We start from the raw sequence: 19,341 nt of genomic DNA on the forward strand, positions 1-19,341 counted from the left end.
TGTAATCCTTTAATTATTGTGTGTGAACGCCTTTTGGCAGTGTAGAGCAGGCCAACATTTTTAAAAGCAAGGTGTAGATAGCATGAAGGCATGTTAAAATAGGTGGTATCTTATTGCTTTACCTACTAATAAAATGTGTTTGCAAGATAGGAAGTACATTTGGATGTTCACACTTACAATATGATTATAAATTATTCTAACTTAATTAATTTATGGCATGAGTTGTACAAAAGGATATCTTTGTTTCATAGGACTGGAAGCTATTTATGGCACAAGTACTTTCATCAAAACCACTATGAATCTCAAAGTGAGATCAGAAAAAAATCTTGTTGTACAGAGATGCACAACATACTATCAATTTCAGATTTCAGTTTAAGGTAAACAGCCAGAGGCTAAGAAAAACCTTTATTTTTTTTCTTCCCCAAATGTTAGAACATGTTGTTAGTCTGCATTTTTATGGGCTTGAGTCATCTCACTAACACATTGTTCTAATATGAAACATAGAACTTGCAGATACTGAAAACTGCATTGATTTTTAACAGCTTACAAAAAACCCCTGACAGTACTAAAACCCACAATAACAAGTGAGCAATTAAGACATTTTCTATAAAAATCCAACAAATAATTCCATAGCTTCACATGCCTGAAATCCTAGACTTCACCATCACTAATCCGACTCCACTCCATGCTTACTAGGAAAGGCAACTGTTTGTTGAACTTCTAGGGCAGAGGCTTTGAGATTCATGCATTTCTCCTAGCCTCTATAAATTCAGTATTCAAGATGGTGCTGACCTTAAACCATCTACCAGATGAAGCTGAAATCTCTTCTCTTTGTCTTCTAAATTTGCCCAGTTTTTGCAGGCAGGAAGATTTTTTTCCTAATCTTTTACTCCCAAGAAGTTCTACATAGACTCTAAAATAGATAATTCATCATTATCTTAGCTATCTTCTTTGGCTTTTGTTCCTATGGGAACAGTTTGTATTTCATATCAATTTCAATTCTTTCAATTAAAACCGTGATAAGGAAAGCACTTATAGTGCCTACACTTTAATATATTTGTTCAGGACAAAAGAATAATACTGAACTTCTCTACTTAGGATCATAGAACAGCTTGGGTTGGAAAGGACCTTAAAGATAATCTAGGCTGGCAGGTTAGTAGTTACTAGGGTCCTCATTTCTACCTTTAAAAAGATGGAGAGAACATTTCTTTTTTCCCCATTCACCTGGGACTTGACCTGACTGCCCTGACTTTGCAAAGACCATGGAGAGGTACCTTTCTAGATCCACTATGTTAGACATTATTAAAGAGTCCCCAGACAAGTTTACAGCATGGGAACAGCAAGGGCAATGGAATCCTTACTACTTCTGCAATTTACACAACTACACAATCAAAATGGAGGGAACAAAAAGAAAAAAAGAATTTCAGCCTCCAAAGGTTTTGACTTTCAAGGTTTTAACAGTAGGGTTTCCCATATTGCAATCTTAGAGCAAGTTTACCTTTCCCAGTCCTTGAATTTCGAAATGTTACAGCTTTCCTACTTATTTTGTCACAGCACCTGTGCATGCTCCTGCTAGGCTAGAAGTTAACCTTGTCTCCTTCCTGTCCCACATTTGCCCTACAGACTGAGAATGCAGCAGAATTCCTAGCTCAGGGACCTGCCTGGAGGGAGTGACAAAAAGGTGGTGAACATGTTGTGTGTCTACTGTTTTCAAATTTAGCATCTGGCTATTCTACTAAAAAAACCAAGGTTTTCTTCCCAAAATATTTTTTAAATTATATTTAATGTTAGAACAAAGTCTGAAGTCAATTAATAACCTAGAAGTGACAGAAAAGGATAGAAAGTAATAGTGTAGAACCTGTTCCAGCAACAGCTACGTCCTGACCATAGAGTATAATTTTCTGCATTCATTCCACTTGCCAGTAATATATATTGCCACTATGTGTCAGAAAATTGTAACACTGTAGTTCAGACAGATAACCAAGAAAAATGAGGATCAACCAGCAACCAAGAGAAATGAGAGGCAGAATCCAAATACTTATAATTTACATATGCTAAAGTCAGAATAGAGATGCTTATTTATAGGGAAAAAAAAAGAGAGAAACTAAAGCTCATTATTAATGAAAAGGGAAATATTTGTCCAGAAGAATATACATTCTAAATATTAATCTTACACTTTATCATTTATTACCGTGACTCAGACTGAACTTTGCCCTTAAAGTAGATAGTGTTTCAAATATTAAGATAAAAAAGGGAGAATGTAAGAATCCAGAGCAACATATTTAACTTCATGTAATGCCTGTCTTTTCACTCTTTTTTGAATCTGATCTTCAATGAGCCACATGCTTTACAGGGAGGACAGGTTCCTTCCTCTATATAAATAAACAAACAAAACCAGAAAATAGAAAACCCAGGGTCATAAATTTTCATATAAAAATTTCTGACACCTTGACATTGAAATAAAGCATGTGTCAGAATAGTTTCAACTACTTAGGTTTATTTTTCTGCATCCAAAATGTGAACTTTATATTCTTTTTTGAGTGACCTAACAGTATTTTGGAAGTTGTTCTTCACTTTCACCACCTCCATGACCCTGGAGCTTCAAAGTCACAAAAATAACAGCAAAACCGGGAATGTTAATCTGGCTATTTGTAAATACCAATATTAACATTTTTAAGCTTTATTTTTAAAGCTCATGTAGCCATTTGTATTGTTAGTCATAACAGCAAGTATGATCACTGATGCTTCATCTCAAAGACTCAAAGTTTCACTGTAATTTTAATCCAAAACCTCCAGGCTTCTTAAATGTCAAAGGATACAGTAATATGAATTACATCTAATACTCCACTGATATCTGTCAAACTCTTTCAGCACATAGTGTTTTTGCTTGTGAAAACTATCAAGGAGAAAAAGCCCAACTCATAATCAGTAGTAATTTGCCCATAGCCCAAAAGCTTTTTCAGTACAAACATGGAATGAACTTGTGCCTTTTCAAATGATACTACCATTGTATTTATTTTTTAAGAAAAGAAAGCAACACCAACAAATGGTGAAAACAGATTTAAGAAGAAAAATACATACAAAACTAAAAGAAATCCAGTTTGCTGAACACATTGTCACTGGACACCAACAGATTTTCAATTTCAACAAAGTAAAACTTTTTTTCGGAGAGTTATGACAAGACTTACTTTACACAGTTTGACTGCACTTAGAAGAAGCTGAAAGCACTAGAATACAGAAGAAAAAGTCTGTTTATGCTACAGATGTATAAAATAGTTTTATCAAGGTAACCATCATAACAGCAAGACATTCAAGAAATAAACATGATGAATTGAGCCAAAACAACCACAAGAATGGATAAACTCCCAACCCAGAAGTTTCAAATAGAGCAGCTGATATACACTTTGCAATAACCCAATTCTATTTTCCCCAGGACTTGAATAGTGAAAGTTTTAAGGGAAAGCCAAAGTACAACCACTTAAAAATAATGAAGATGCTTCTTGGTTGTAATGACTTTAGAGCTGCAGTTCCTGCTTGCCTGGAAAGAAAGAAAACCCTTCAATTTGTATACTACTATACAGAGTGGGGCATTGTACTGAAGTGAACACAGGAAAATATCATTATCCAGCGGTATGTCTGTATTTGTTTAACAGTGGCAGTTTTAAGATTTCTCTGTGATTTTTACCCTGGTGTTACAACTCATTCTATTCTCAAAGCACCAAAATCACCTCTCAGCTCTGATTTATTTTGTCTCTCTTATCTCTGTGTCCATAATATTTTCAACCCCCCTAATTTTTTTTTTTTTTATCACCAAGTTTAAAAGTTCATCAGTTTTCATCACATTCTGTCATTTAGAAATCAAAATAGATTTTACACAAACCTGTGCTAGAGGGTCCACTAAGCATTAAATGCCCAGGGATTGGCATCACTTAGTATTTTGCTGTCATCACTAAAGGAAAAATCAAGCCCCCATATGGTCTGTCCCTGACTAGCGCAAACCAGAAACAGCATTCCTTGAAAGGTAGCTGTTATTCAGGCATAATCCTCATCATGCCAGCAACTTCCAAAACAGCACCATAAACTTCAAGCTTTAATCAGTGCTCATGCCCTCCAATTTCATTTTATGGCTGGTCCTGCACAGCCACCACTGTTCATTGCATCACATCTGCAAGTTTTGTGTGAGTTTAAAGTGCTTTTCAGAACACCCATCTCAGTTCAGACACTTGTCTTACAGCCATTATACAGATACCAGGCTTGCAGGAAGAAGAGCTTCTTAACAGGTACAAGCATCCAAGCATGGCTGTAATTACACCAAAAGTGACAGCACACCTACCTGAGGAAAAAACCCAATAAGAATAACAAAAAAAACCCAACCAAACAAGACCCACCCCAACAACTTTTTTAGCAAAGGTATCAGGGAAACTCAGCATGTCAAAACCAGTAGCTGGAACTCAGAGCTAAAAGACCCTATCCAATAGCTTGATTATACACTTCAGAGTGCAGACTAAAGCCCTACCACATGGGAAAGGGGAAGATTTTCTTTGAGGCTGATTGCTGGAACTCTAGAAATTTTACTCTTACTTTTTAGTCTGTTATTTCTGCTATTTGAACGGCTACAGCAAGACAAAATTACACTGGGCATATATTCTGTATTAGTTCCTGCAATAAGGTCACTTTATATCTTAACAAAATTCTTTTTTCCCCTCCTTTTTATATTTAAAAGACAATATCTTTTAAACCTTTATTATGCTGGAGTAAGCATGCTTAATTCCCCAAAACGGTTTCATTTTTCTGTACAGTATTTTGTCCCTCCCCTTAATCTGCTTATATATTTGGCAACATTTAATTCTTTCTCAAGCCTCAAAGTTCTGCACTTCTCTATTTCTAAAGCAACACAGAATTTCATAATTCTTAATTTAAAAAAATATAAAAATTCCCTTAATGGCAATAACTTTCATATGATTTTCAGGGATGCTCAAATTGAGACCACAGATGCTCCTTGCTAAAGCAGCAGCAATTTCCCATGGTTTCAAGAAGAATTCCCACTCTTTAGAGTCTGTCCTAGGTTCACTGAGTTATAGACTACTTTTCATGTTAGTTAATCAGCCCTGACTTCTCATTTGTTTACTTCCACTGAAACAATTCTCATGGTAACAGAGAATTTAAAAATGTTGCTTGCTAATCACCAAAGTCACAGGTTTCTGCCCACTAGAGCAGATGTCAGAAACAGATATAGTGACAGCAAGAAGCTTCCCTTTCTTCCTGAAGAGGGATAATTCTTCTTTAAAGACTTGTGAACCCATGCTTTTGTTCAAGGAACTGTAATATATGAGATTGATTTGCTCTTCAAAATATTTCAATAGCGCTTCAGAATGGAACACATTTCTACAGCTTTGTAGATGTTGGGAGCACTGGTGGTAATGACTGGAACAGGTAGGTGATAACAAAAGCATATGGAGGATTTTTATTTGTTTTTCTAGAGAATGTTTTCATTAGTAAATGAAGATTACAACAATTGGATGCACCTCAGATTATTAATTTGCTGGAATTCTAATGGAAACATAGGGATTACAGCCCAGCCAGAGCTCAGATTTGCCAGTAGCTGCCTTGAAGACAATAAGCAAGATGAGGGACTAAAAGCTGCAGGATCGTAGGAAAAATCCACAGGCTCTGAGCCAGCACACCCAGTGGGCTGGTATCACAGCTCTCAGGCTTTCTGGAGAGAAACAAAGTGTTCTGCATCTTTGGAGAGCTATTTTAAAACAGAATAGTATTTTATTGTGCTTAATTCCACAATTAAGAAAGCTATGTGCCAGAAAAATGTGCTACTTTTCAGCACGAGGACTCTAAGACTACACAGAGGGGAAGGTATCAGCTCATACTATCAAAACCAGAATGATACCATTATTTTAAATAATTTCCTGGTACAACGTTGACCAAACCCCTTCCTCACATTGTTCAGTCCCTAAAACCAAATCAGCTTTGAGTATTCCTTTCTCCTTCTCTCCAAGAAATTATTGACTCTATGCTCAGCAGAGCTTTTGCAATGGGTTTAATGTTACTGTCCTTTCATCTGCCTCTGGAAGTCAAGGTGATAAGAAACAAGGTACCTGCTTCTGTATATTCAGAGGCTTCATGGTAGGAAAATGTTCCCATTATGAAACTCTGGGGTCCTAAAAAATTCAAGGTCAAGCAGTTATGATTCTAGATTTTTGATTTGAGTCAAAACCACTTGAGTGCTTTTTTGACACTGAAGCCATTGGAAAGAAGAGGGATTAGTAAAGTTATTTTGTTAACCAAAGAAGTAGCAAGCAGATTTGCCAAAATAAACACCATGTGTGTACATCACTATACTCTATGAGGCTGTTAAAAGTCTATGCATTTTCCCATTTAAACCAGTGCCATTAAACAAGAGAAGAAAATGAACCTTTTTTAAACAAGCAGTTCTCCAAATATTCCTTAAGTTTTGTTACATTTCATAAGGGAAAGCAAAGTACTTCACACTTTTCAGCAGCAGTAAAAATGGTACCAGCTACTTGTGAGAAGACAGGAAAGAAATTTTTTTGGACTGTATCTTCCTAGTTCAGAAAACACAAAAGATTTGGAGTTCAAGAAAGTTAGATTTTAGTGAAACAAAACAGTGTATCTCTACTGTTTAGATAGACTGAAGGCATGAACAAAGGCAAACTGATTGAAACTCCACTATACCCACAGCCAAGATTTGTAATCTTTCAGAAACAGCAAGGTATCTGACACTTTCATATCTCTGCATTCTCAGGTCAGGTAGTTGTAAGGACAATAAGACCCTCTGAACTATTTCTTCTCCAGGCTGAAGAGGCTGAGCTCTCAGTCTGTCTCAGTATGTTATGTGCTCCTGACTCTTGGTGTTCTCCCCTGGGTTCACCCCTGTATGTCAATATTCTTGTGCTGAGTGCACAAAACAGGATACAGTAGTCCAGATGTGATCCTACAAGTGCTGAATAGAAGGGAAGGCTCACTTCCAGCACTTGCTGTCAGCACCCTTACTGGTGCTGGTCAGGGCACAGTGTCCACCAGGACCCCAGAACCTTTTCTGCAGAGCTGCTTCCCAGCAGTTGGCACCAAGCCTGCCTTGTGGCTGGGATTACCACAAACCTGGGGAAAGAGCTTTTGTTCTTGCTGAACTTAAGGTTTATGTCAGCCTCTTTCTCCAGCCTGTCCAGGTCCCTCTGACAGCAGCCCTGCATTCCCAATTTGGGTCAGACCAGCCTGGTGTCATCTGAAAACCGACTGAGAGTACCCTCCACCTCATCATGCAGATTGTCAATGCAGACACTGGACAGTATTGGTCCCTGAACAGCACCAATCCCTGAGGGATCCACTGCTGGCTGCAAGTTGGGCTTCACAAGCTTGGCTTTTCAAGTTCAGCCTATCTTCTGTCCACTTTGTAGTGCCTCTATCCATCCTGTGCCCCACCAATTTTGGGGGACTATGGAGGAGGCTATAGAAAGTGTCAAAGGTCATTAAAATCAAGGTATATAAGAACCACTGCCTTTCCTTTGCCAGACACCCCATCATAGCAAACATGATTTGCATGTGGGAAATGGTTTTCCTACTCCCATGCACCTTGCTGTCCTTCATGTGTTTACACATGATTTACTCCAACAGTGTTCTCAGGGACTGAGGTGAGGCTGGCTGGAGCAGTTATCTGGATCCTCCTTTTTGTCATTCTTGACAATCAAGTTCCACTGACTTCCATATGAAATCCAAGTGATTTAAGTGATGCCTGAGTGTGCCTTCCTCTACTGAGGATACTGCTTCACATTCAGGGACTCAGGAACCTGGAGAGCCTGAGGAGGAGCCCTGCAAGTGAAAACCACAGTATAAAAGGTACCTTAGCCTTTCTCATGACCCTTGTCACTACTCTGACTGCTCCAGTGAGCAATGGGCTCACACTTACTTAGCCTTCATTTCACTGCTGATGTACTTTAAGAAACCTTTTCTGTCTTGCACTTCCCTGAGCTGGAGCTTTCCTGACTCCATTCCTATATACATAGACAATGTCTCTGTATCCCTCCCAAGTAGTCTGTCTCTGCTTTGCTGTGGGTTTGGTTTTGTGTGTGTGTGTTTGAGTTGAGTCAGGAATTCCACGTCCATTCATACTGGTCTTCTGTAAAGCTTGTCTTCTGAGAATGGGGAGGACAGTTCCTGTGCTCAGAAAATGCTGTTCTTACAGACTGGATGGCTCTCCTGGGCTCCCTTACCCTTCAAGGATCCACAGGATCCTGCCAAGCATGTCCCTGAACAAACATCTCCCCTCATCACATTATTGATCATCTGTATCAAGAAATTGTCTTCAGTCTGTTCCAGAAACCTGCATTGCTTGTGTTCAGCCTTATTGGCCTTCCAGTAGTAACTGTTGTGACAAAAGTCACCCAAGAACACCAATGCCTGGGACTATGAGGCTTTTTCCACCTGCACCAACACTGCTTCATCTGCCTTCTCTTGTTGATGAGAAGATCTAGAGCAGACACCTACTGCAACATCACCTGTCTTGGTCTGCACTTTGATCTCTGTCCACAAGCTCTCCACTGGTCTGCTACTTCACCCAGGGTTCTGTCCACTCAAAACACACCTTTGTACAGAGCATAAACGGAGAGCATCTCACACTGGCACCCTGTTAGCACCTTCAGGTACATGTGCTTTGTATATGCAACTGGATTCAAGGTTAAGGAGTTGCATCACATCTGTTACAGAAGAAAGGGATGAGTGGGCTAGACACACTGAACTTCCTTAGGTTTGCCCCTTCTTTGGTGAAAGAATTTTGAAGTTAAGATTTACTGGCACTCCTTTCAGATATACCTGAATCCTAATAATTCTAGGGAAAGAACAAGATCTTTTCATTAGGGAACAAGGGGAATGAATGTGTAGGCAAGTGGAAAAGTTTCCATAGAACTGATTTCAGTGCTGTTGGAATATAATTATAACATTTTTATTCAATTATTAATCGTAATATAGAGTCAGTAGTAATTCTACATATTAGAAATAGAAATCTTTAATGTGGACTACTTATCTAATGATCTCTTAAACTAATTGTAGACAGACATAGATTTTCTGTGTGTCTTTAAACTTAATTGATAAACAAAACTGTCAATCCATCTTTCATGATGGGATGTATATATCACTGTTTGAAATATTTGATCCAAAACCTACATAATTCATGACCTTGCATGCTTTTATCTTCCTCTGCATTTCTCAAATTTTGTTTCACTGTATTTAATTTATTATTTAGACTGTACATAATGCTGTTATATGATAATATTAATATAGAATCATAGAATATCAAGAATTGGATGGGACTTATAAGGATTACTTAGTCCAGCTCCTGGTTCTGTACAGGACCAAGAATCACACCATGTGCCCAAAGGTATTTTTTAAATGGTTCTTGAATTCTGTCAGGCTGGTGCTGTGACTGCTTCCCTGCAGAGCCTGTTTCAATGCCCAGCTACCCTCTGGGTGAGAAACCTTTTCCTAATGTCTGACCTAAACCTTCCATGACACAATTTCAGGCCATTCCCTTGGGTCCTGTCACTGGGCACCACAGAGAAGAGATCAGTGCCTGCCCCTCCTCTTCCCCTCACAAGGAAGTTAAAACTGCAATGAGGTCTCCCCTCAGTCTCCTCCAGATCAAGTAACCTCAGCCACTCCTCACATGGCTTCCCCTCTAGGTCCTTCACCATACATACGTGATGTTACATATATATTTAAAATATATATATAGTATTATACATCTAAACTTTTAAAATGCACAGTTTCAAATATGTCACAAAAAACCCCATAAACTTTATTATTAAAGAATTTCCCACTATTTTTAAAACCTTTTTTTCTGTTAAAATATACCCTAGGACACCTATGTGTACAATTGTATTTTCAAACATAAAATAGTGCACTGTAATCATGCAGCGTTCAGTGCCTTGCATGTAAGTACCTGCCATTAGGTACCATAATGCCAAAGTCTTTTTCTCAACTCATTCATTATGCTATGGAGTCATTCAAACCACAGACTGCTTGACACCCTGCTTTACAATATCCTGAGGTTTTAGCTGGTATTTGCCTCTTATTTGCAATGGCATGATAATTATTAGTTTAGTAAGTGCCTATAGCAAAGCTTGTTAAAAAAAGAATGTTTCACATCTTGATTTAATAACATCTTACAGGTTATTTTTTAACTAAGATTTACAAGTTTAGCTCCAGTCTTTAGACCATCTGTATGCAGACAAAGAAAAATAATGGAAGAAAGAGCTCTGTAAAACCCCTAACACCTCTCAACATATATATTAAAAAAAAACCCTACCAAACCCCAAAAGACCTGAACCCCAAACTCCAAAGTTTTTTGTTTACCACAAATTTCTTTAAGCTACGAATTTCTATCTGGCATTGTGAGTTAATTCATCTGAGCCAGACTTTGATGTGTAACTTGATTTCTTCAAGCTAGAGATGAAGCACCAATTGCTTACCTGACTCACACGCAAATGTCTTTGATGTCTCATCATGAAAGATAATTGCCACTGCATGCTTCTTTGTCTCTCGAGGCAATCTGGTTATGTTTTTGATATTGTGCAGCTCAGTTACCTTAAAATGAAGAAAAGTATTTTAGACCAGTGTATAAATAGTACAAAAAAAAATAATAACCTTCACTGCTCAATTTTTACTATAAATTGTTTTTTTTCTGTCCTAGTTTCAGAAAGAGCAGGGTTAATTTTTCACAGTAACCAGGAGAGGCATGTGGCTAAGGCTCAGATTTTATTCCATACCACCTGATTCATTGCCAGGGGTGGGAGTAAGGAATTCTTCTTGCAGTGGGGACAAAGCAGTGGTGGGGAAGAGCTGGGTATTGTTGCAGGCTTTTCCATTGTTTCTTTGTCTTATACCTTGTGCTATTTATATTTTTAGTGTTACTGCTCATTTTCTTGTCTCACTGCTGTTTCTAGTAAATTGCTCTTATCTCAACCTGTGATTTTCAGCTTTTGTGCCTCCAATTTTCAACTCCATCCTAACAGAGGGGGAGGGGGAGGGAAGGGAGGAACGAGGGAGCAGCAGTGTGGTTTTGAGTCTTGGTGGGAGAACTAAACTGGGGAGTACCATTCCTAAATCATGACACCCCTAAAGTTATTTATATTTATAAGCTTTGTAATTGATAAAAACACATAAATAGGTAAAGGCTTAAGTTGCAAAACTTAACTGTAATAACTCTATTTCTCTAATAAATTTCTGCAGAACTCTATTTGTCTAATAAAGTCCTACTTGGAAACAGTTTACAATGACATCAAGTCAGCCTTGGGATTTTCTAGAATCTATTTTTCAATTTCTATATTCATACAACTTGGATCAGTTTCAGAATCTGCATCAAATAGAAACCCTAATGTTGGAAGAATAGTGTTTCATTAGTTAAGGGAGGTAACTCAATTAATATGTTGAATATCATCATTACATTTGCAAGGAAAGATCCTCATGTGTCTTTCAAAAGTATCTGTCATCCTCAAAAGACCTCAAATTTTTATTTTGTTTTGTAAATATTTGAAAATTTTATCAACAATATAATAAACTTGCAACAAATTAACAACATTAAAAATTCCATCTATTTTCATTTTCTTTTGATGCAAGTAGATAACTACAATTACCACAAATGGAAGAAAAATATGTTATTCCAACCAGAGCTGGTGGCACAGCCTACATTAAACTGATTAATGCTTCATATTATAAAATATTTTTTTCAGTTTCTTGGAACCCTCAGCAAACTATCTGTTTAGAGTTAGCTTTTTTCAGGCAGGACATTTGCCTCAGGCAGAGTTAATTTCTAAAAAAATGTCATCGACATGAGTTTGGTCATATATGATTATGCAAAGAAGTGGACTGAATATAGGTGGGGGTTTGTTTGTTTTGCTTTGTAATTTTTATGCTGCCAGTGTACCATTCTAGCATTCCTTTTCACATGCAGAAAAGAACATTCTTAAAGCAGAAGAGATTTTATACAGTGCAGTAAAAAAATGGAACATGCCAGGGCAAAGACATTTCAATAAAATATTGATAGCAGATGAGCAGTGAGAGGCATCAAGCCAGCAAAAGAAACTGAGACAAAACCTGAAGTGGAATGTGTATTGTGCTGACGAACTTGAGACCAGAACTGCAGACTGCTCTAGAGTCTGTCTTGACAGCCTTCAGCAAAACTCACTGCCATTTGTCAGTATCTTTGTTGTAACAGGTGGGCCAAAACTGGATGTGGTTCTATAAACCTGGTCTAATGTGAGCTGAGCTGAGGAGAACAATCATCCCCTGTATTGACTGGCCACAGTTCTGTCCACACAGCCCATGGAGCTTTGCTGGCTGAGGCACCAAGGTCCAGGGCTCTATCTGCAGGGCTGCTCCCACTTGCCAATCCCAAACTGTGCCATTGCAGGGGCTCCTCTGCTGCTGGGCTGGCACCTGGTTTGTGCCCTTATTCAGTTTGACAAACTCCATATCAGCCCATTCAGCCTGTTCAGGCTGCTGAACAGGCTACCTACTGATGCTTCCCAGTCTGCTCTCTGCACAGTTGGTGCAGCTCCCTTATCTCCTCCAGCTCCCTGAGGACAGTCCTAATCAGGAGAGGTCCCAGCATAGATCACAGCAGTTCCACACCTGCTACTGACCTCCAAGTAGGTTATAACCCATTAACCATGACTTTCTGGCTCTGACTAGCAGACCAGCTTTACATATCTAGACATCCACCCACATAAAGAACAATGTCCCAACTTGGATTTGAAAATATAATGGGAGAAAATGTAAAAAGCCTTGCTAAAGCTCTTCTCATCACATATCACAGATGGCAATCATATTGGTCAGGCATGATTTACCCTTGGTAAATCCATGCCGCCTTTCCAAAACACTATCTTATCCTTCACATATCTAAAATATATTTTAAGATGATTCACTCCACAGCTCTTCCCATAAGCTGAAGTAAGACTGACAGAAGTTTTCCAGGTTGACCTTTGGCTGACTGCCAGAATCCTCTGTAGTCTTCAGGTTGACCTTTTGGCCTTTTTTTGGACACAGGTCCAACATTTGCCTCACCATTTGGTTCCTAATCCATTGTAATTTTAACTTTTGTCATGCATTTTCAGGACTTCACAAGAATCTATATACTCTACCAGTTTTCATCTTCGGGGAAAGAGAAGGGCTGAACACCACAAATATCACTGTCCCATTAAAGAAATTACCAAAATATCTGTTGGTTTTTCTGGATCTATGCATAGTAGATGATCTAATGTATGAGAGGGCTCTTGTGGCTCAGCCAGAGCACTAATCTCAAGAAAATCCTCCAAAAGGGGAAAGAAAGCATTAGTAGGCAGAGGAGAGAGAAGACTCTAGAATTCAAAACCTGAGGGAACAATACCAAATCTGTAAGTCATTACTGAATTTTGAAGACACAAAAGGCCCCAGAGTAGGAGACAGGGAAGATACAAATCTACTAGTCTTGCCAAATATGAAGAGGATATAAGAGCAAAACATTTAAGAGGATTTGGAACACAAAAGAGTTCAGGTTACTAATAAAGAGAATTGAAAATGTAGCTGCCAGTGCAATAGGAAAAGGAAAACACTAATAGGAAGAGAAAACCCCAGTGATTCTAACACCATACAGTGCACACCATACTGAATAAAACGCCTTAAATCTTGCTATATTTGAAAGGGAAAATTTCTCTTTCTGCAATAGCAGAAAAGAAAATAGAATTGCTTCAATAGTGACAACAAGGCATATTAAGCCTTATTCTAGTCTTTGCCATATAGTAGAGATTTATTATTTTTTCTTAAAATTTGAGTGTTACAGATTACTGAATGATCCTGCAATGTTTATAAGATAAGATAATAGAGCCAAAAATCTCACATTCCTGGAACTAAAGCTAGAAAACTTTCATAGTAAGTTTTTTTTGAAACATAAATACAGACATACCTGAGTACACACAACTGGCCATCTGTAAAGATGGTTTTTTGAATCATCTTATTGATCAGCGCATTAATCCTGCCCTGTTTAATATAGTCACATATCCATCACACACTTAGGAATATTGTCAACACAAAATATACATACAATGGAATTTGCTTTATTTACTGGTGGAAATTTAATATCTGAAAGAGACAATGAAAACCAAATTCTTATGTGCTGCTTTTTGGTACCAATATAAGAGATTCAGTTGAACACCATGCAAGGTAAGTGAAGAAAAATAGAGTCCATGCAGGAAAAAAGGGGCTTTGTTTTAAACACATTTCAATTTTCCTTTGTCATTGGAATCATACCACTTCCCCAGACAGCACAAAACTTCTTGAAACTCCAATGTGACTAAGTTACAGGAATTGCCCCAAACCCCACACCCAAACAAAACCAACCACACAGAAATCATATCCCACTTGTGTACACCTTTCCACAAAGAATGGACCTTTTTGAAACTACCATGAGATATTGTGAGATACTTATTTTCTTGTAAAATGGTTTAGTGGTATAACATGGGTGGCCAAAATATTTCTGCCAGTTAATTTTTTTTTAAATCTTATCTTTCTCATTGGAATACTTTGCTATACAAGAACTGAAGGAAATAGTAATTTTAGTTACAGTATTTTGAGGACATCGGAAATTTATACAGATTTTAGGAAATATAATTTTTCTGGGGAGGGTAACAGAAAAAGAAATGAGAACAATTCAGGAGCACAAGTCGACATCAACAAGAAGAGGGGCCATAATATCAAATAAGCCCCTCATTAATTCTATTGGTGATGTAATTTTTAGTATCAAATAGAGATGAATATTTGATTCCATGTTCATCTTTTCAAATTGTATCATATGCTTCCCTCCATGATCAGAGCAGAAAGACACAGGCAAGACTGTGAAAATCTATCCTCCCATTGATGGAGAGAATTAAGTTAATGAAATTCTGAATTCTGGGTTTAATGCCAATGAAGCGTGAGTCATTTCTCTACTTGCTGAATATGTGCAATTAAAAAATAAACACCTGAGAGTTTATCTTATCTTGTATGAAGGAAAAAATGAACTTCGCCTTGGCAACCAGACTGCTTTATCTCAGGGATTGTTAAAACTGTGGCTTAAATTTTATCTACTATTTCTTGAAAAGACAAATAAATAAATAAACAGTTTTAAAAGGGGAAAAGCATCAAAGATACAAAAAAGACAAAAATAAAATGTATTAAAATACACTACTTTGAAATAATTTAAAACATCACTTTGCAGACCTTAAGAAGGTTTTTAAAAACTAACAGAATTCAAAGAAAGAAGTTCCCCTTTTTTATGCATAGTACATTAGGCAAATCTACTTTTTAAAGCAAGGAACATTATACCAAAATTTGCTTCCTGTGATATTATAATGAACTTGTTGACAAAATTCAGTCTAATAAATTAAAAATATTCTTGTTCTTCACAACAACAAAACAGCATTCATAAACTACCTAGACCATTAATAAGCTTGTATCAGTCAGAAAAACATAGAAAAGGGAAAATCTGCTGTGCCATTATTACATATGTAAGAGTCTGACTCAGGCTTTCCACATTAAAAAAAAAATCCCATTGTGGGATTATACTTTGCCTAAAACTTTGTTAACACAAAGTTACAAAAACAACCCAAACTTTGAAACTCAGTTTTCCTATTTGCCCCATTGGTAACTCTTTAGAATAACTTCAACAATGAATAAAATCCCTAATACTGCCTGCTCAGTGAGCAATCTTGAAAACAGATTTCTTCCTTACCGTTACCCTTTGATTTCATCTAGTAGGTGAAATAAATCCTTTTTTATTAAGCAATGATTCTGTAGCTTACAACTTTCCACTACCATCAGCATATTAACTTAGACTTCCTTTTTTCTACTAGACATTAGTGTTATCATATAGTGCTGTTCTCCATATGTTGCTCAGTGTGGCATGTGCTAGGGACTCTTAGCACCTGGACCATTTCTCAGTTCTCCTACTCTTCATCAATAATTCCTGCTTCATATGTCCATCACTCAGCAGCCCACACATACATTTTCTTGTTTGTTGTTTTCTTTCTTCTATTCGGTTTCTTAATTTTTTTTGTACCAGTCTTTACATCCACTTTTCCCGTAGAAAAACAATTTAACACTGGTTGATGAAAAGATGCGGAAGAGTTATTTAACTTAAATGTTACCAAACTTTGCCAAGGTTTATTTATTTCTTTTTGATTTTTGTTTTCATGTTAAGTAGTTTTTTTTTCTTTCTTGGTGGAGGGGGGAGGGGGCTTGACATAGCTGTATCAGAGACATCCAAGTCCTTTTCTTCTCATTAATATTTGATGAAAGGACATGACCTTGAAGGGCTGCTAGGTAGAATAACTTCTAGAATTGGTAACGGCAGGATCTCACTCCTGCAAAATTATACTAGGCTAGGCTTGAATCAGGCTCTCAAGGCTATACAGCAGTGTTGGTTCCTGCAACTTGGTTCCTGTCACAGTCAGGAATTTGGATCACCTTGAAGATTCCTTGTAAGCACACATGGAAAGAAATGCACTTGATCTGGACACAAATTCTTGTGGATGTTCGGATTCCTCAACAAAATACAAAACTTCTTTACAGACATAAGTCAAGCACTGAACAAGAATGCACAAGATCCTATAATAAGTTTTCTGCCACTATTGCTCATGTATCTTAATACTCATGAACCATCCAAACATTGTTTCAAGTAATGCAATGCACTTCCTCTCATGCACATTTTTTTTCTTTATCCTGGTCTGCAGATGAGCCCAAAACTTTATCTTGTTTTGTGCTAGTGTAATATCTCATCTGAAAGAGCACCACATTCAGAGCTTCTACTTGCTTCCTTTAGTAACTGTTACATAGAAATAATTAAAAGTCCATAATTATCAACACCTTGTAAATACAGTCTAGCCACAACTGGTTGAATCAACCATCAAAAAATAAATTAATAAAATACAGAACAGAACATCAGCCTTAAAAACAAGAGAAGAAACTGAGAAGGACTCCTCTGAAGGAACCAACAGTTAACAAATCTCATGCTATATGGTCAAAAAGGCAAGAAGATCAGAGGAAGGACTTAGCTTATGTCCTCACTTGAAAAAAAATCTTCATTTCCTTGAAGATTTTCCATATCTGATGTCTTATGATAATAATTTGTAACCTGAGAGGTTCACAGAAACTTGAAGTCATCTTTCTGCATGAAGATTCTAAATTTGATGCTAATACCAAATTCCCTCAATTCCCTACTCCCTGCCAGAGTGCCCAAGCATTGTCAGATGCCAGGGGACTGAGTTACAAGAAACACTAAAGGATTGGTCTGCATTAGTTTTAGTGCATGTTTGTGCCAACAGACTTGGAAACCATCTGAAAAACATCCTGATAGATTTCAGAAGTCTAAATCCACTTGTCTCTAGCTACACCAACTGTAATTTAATTTCACTAAAGTCATGCTGCGGATTCCTAATAAATAATTCAAGTGCAGGAAAACTACTAATGTAAGAAAGTCTTCAGTGGCATGTAGCCATAGCCTAAATCCAAGCAGTATACAAAGGTATTGGCTGATGAGCAAGGAAATTATTTAGGATTGGTATACGGAAAATAAATTCTGTGAACAGACACAGCCTCTGAAGTGGACAGTTACCTCTGTCTAGTCAGAAGAGATCAGGTAATAGATTTCTAGTATAAACTTCTGGTCTCTCCAAAAACACTTTAGCCTTTGCCTTGTCTATCAACCTAAAGTCTTCTTTTTGAAAGAGCATTTGTTATCTAGGTAAATAACAGGAATAATTACAGTATCACATTTTCATTATACTAGCAAAGTATTTTATATCATAAAAGAGTCAATGCATCTGAAAACACATATCCTTTAAAATGTCTGGGAGTTTTGTTATCATTTCATCATCTTAATTATATTCTTAGATGTGAAAAGCTATTAAATTCCAAAATACACTTAATTCAAACCAAGGCTTATATTAACTGGGATGCATTGCTTCTTAAGAGTAAATGTAAATTGCCTCTTTCCCGATTACTTTCTTTGAAACTATATTTATTTCTCTCAAAGAGGAAGGATTTTGGGAACAATTCCATACACTTGCTCTTTAATCTACCACACTTCACTGTTGACCTACGCTGGACACTTATTTGTTTGCTTCTTGTAATAAAAATCTTTTCTAGTCATGCAGCTGCAGATATAGGATTTCCTTTTGTGTTACATGGACATGTCAAGACTCTACATATAAAACATATCTTGGGCTCTGGCGCTCAAATTGTACATTTAAATAGCTGAGATAATTCTTCCACAATTACAGAAATACTACTTCCAAATCACGTATTATATTTGCATCACTACAAAAATTACAATTCCACAGTAAATAAGAAAGGAGGTCCCAATAGATGAAAACCACAAAAAATGATGAATAAAATCCTAAGTGCCCCATTCTGGGTTATATCCTATTTGAATTCTTCCAAACATGTGCCTCCCATATGAAACTGGGAGTGAAATGATTCTGCTATTCCATCTCCTGAATGTTATTTCCACTGTGCAGAGTCCTGGAAATTGCCTGGGCAGAAGAAAAGGTCTGAATTTACATAAATGGGTTTCTGTTTTGCATTGCACACAACCTCCCCGTCATTTAAGTTCTCACTAGAAAAAATAGAAGCAGAAGAGAGAGCTATAAAATGCAATCGCTTATCCTCTTGTTTCTTAATAATGGCCCACATACAACCATCTGTCGTGTAACACCACGCAGGCAGTAATGTGACAGAGCAAAAGCCAACACAGGGGCAAGGAGCAGGGGCTCCAGTGAGTGATGCCCAGACAGTGAAGAACCACCTCCAAGTAGAAACAGCATGGCAGCAATGAGAGAGTGACGTAAAAAGCAGGGGCCATGTTAACTCTTATAGCAGGAAAAGGCAAAGGAGGTACCAATGTGTCTGCCAAAAGGAGATGTTGTCTCATCACAGATCAAAGAACCACATACAGTATCCCAAAGCATCTAAATACCTGCCTCCCTCTCAGCTTTCAGTCATACTATCTGCAGATAGCAGTGGCTCCTTCAACATTGCTAAATCCAATTATCACAGAGTAGAAGTTTTGTTACAGCTTTGGATGGAGCTGGATGTGATTTGAGCTCTTAAGAAAAGGCAGTGTGCTGCTTGAAAAGCATAAAGACCTTTGGGACTGGGGAAATGGCTGCATTAACAGAAGCACAGGCCATACATCAAGGGAAATGACTTTTCTTCTTTACTCAGCATTCATTAGATCACATCTATAAAACTCTGTCCAGTTTTGGGACTCCAATGAAATTGATATGACAAAGCAAGTTCAGCAGA

At 37.5% G+C, this 19,341-nt stretch overlaps 1 protein-coding gene across 1 annotated transcript in view; it reads right to left on the reverse strand.

Moving 5' to 3' along the window:
• DOK6 (docking protein 6) overlaps window positions 1-19,341 on the reverse strand; it is a 239,412-nt gene that overhangs the window by 111,993 nt on the left and 108,078 nt on the right. Inside the window, exon 3 of the mRNA XM_085052459.1 lies at window positions 10,497-10,611. Within this exon, the coding sequence (XP_084908585.1) occupies window positions 10,497-10,611 (115 nt within the window). The remainder of the gene's footprint in view (window positions 1-10,496; window positions 10,612-19,341) is intronic.

This window comes from Lichenostomus cassidix, chromosome 2 (genome assembly GCF_008360975.1).
Source record: "Lichenostomus cassidix isolate B80296 chromosome 2, HeHo_3.0, whole genome shotgun sequence".
In the NCBI taxonomy this organism is placed as follows: Eukaryota; Metazoa; Chordata; class Aves; order Passeriformes; family Meliphagidae; genus Lichenostomus; species Lichenostomus cassidix.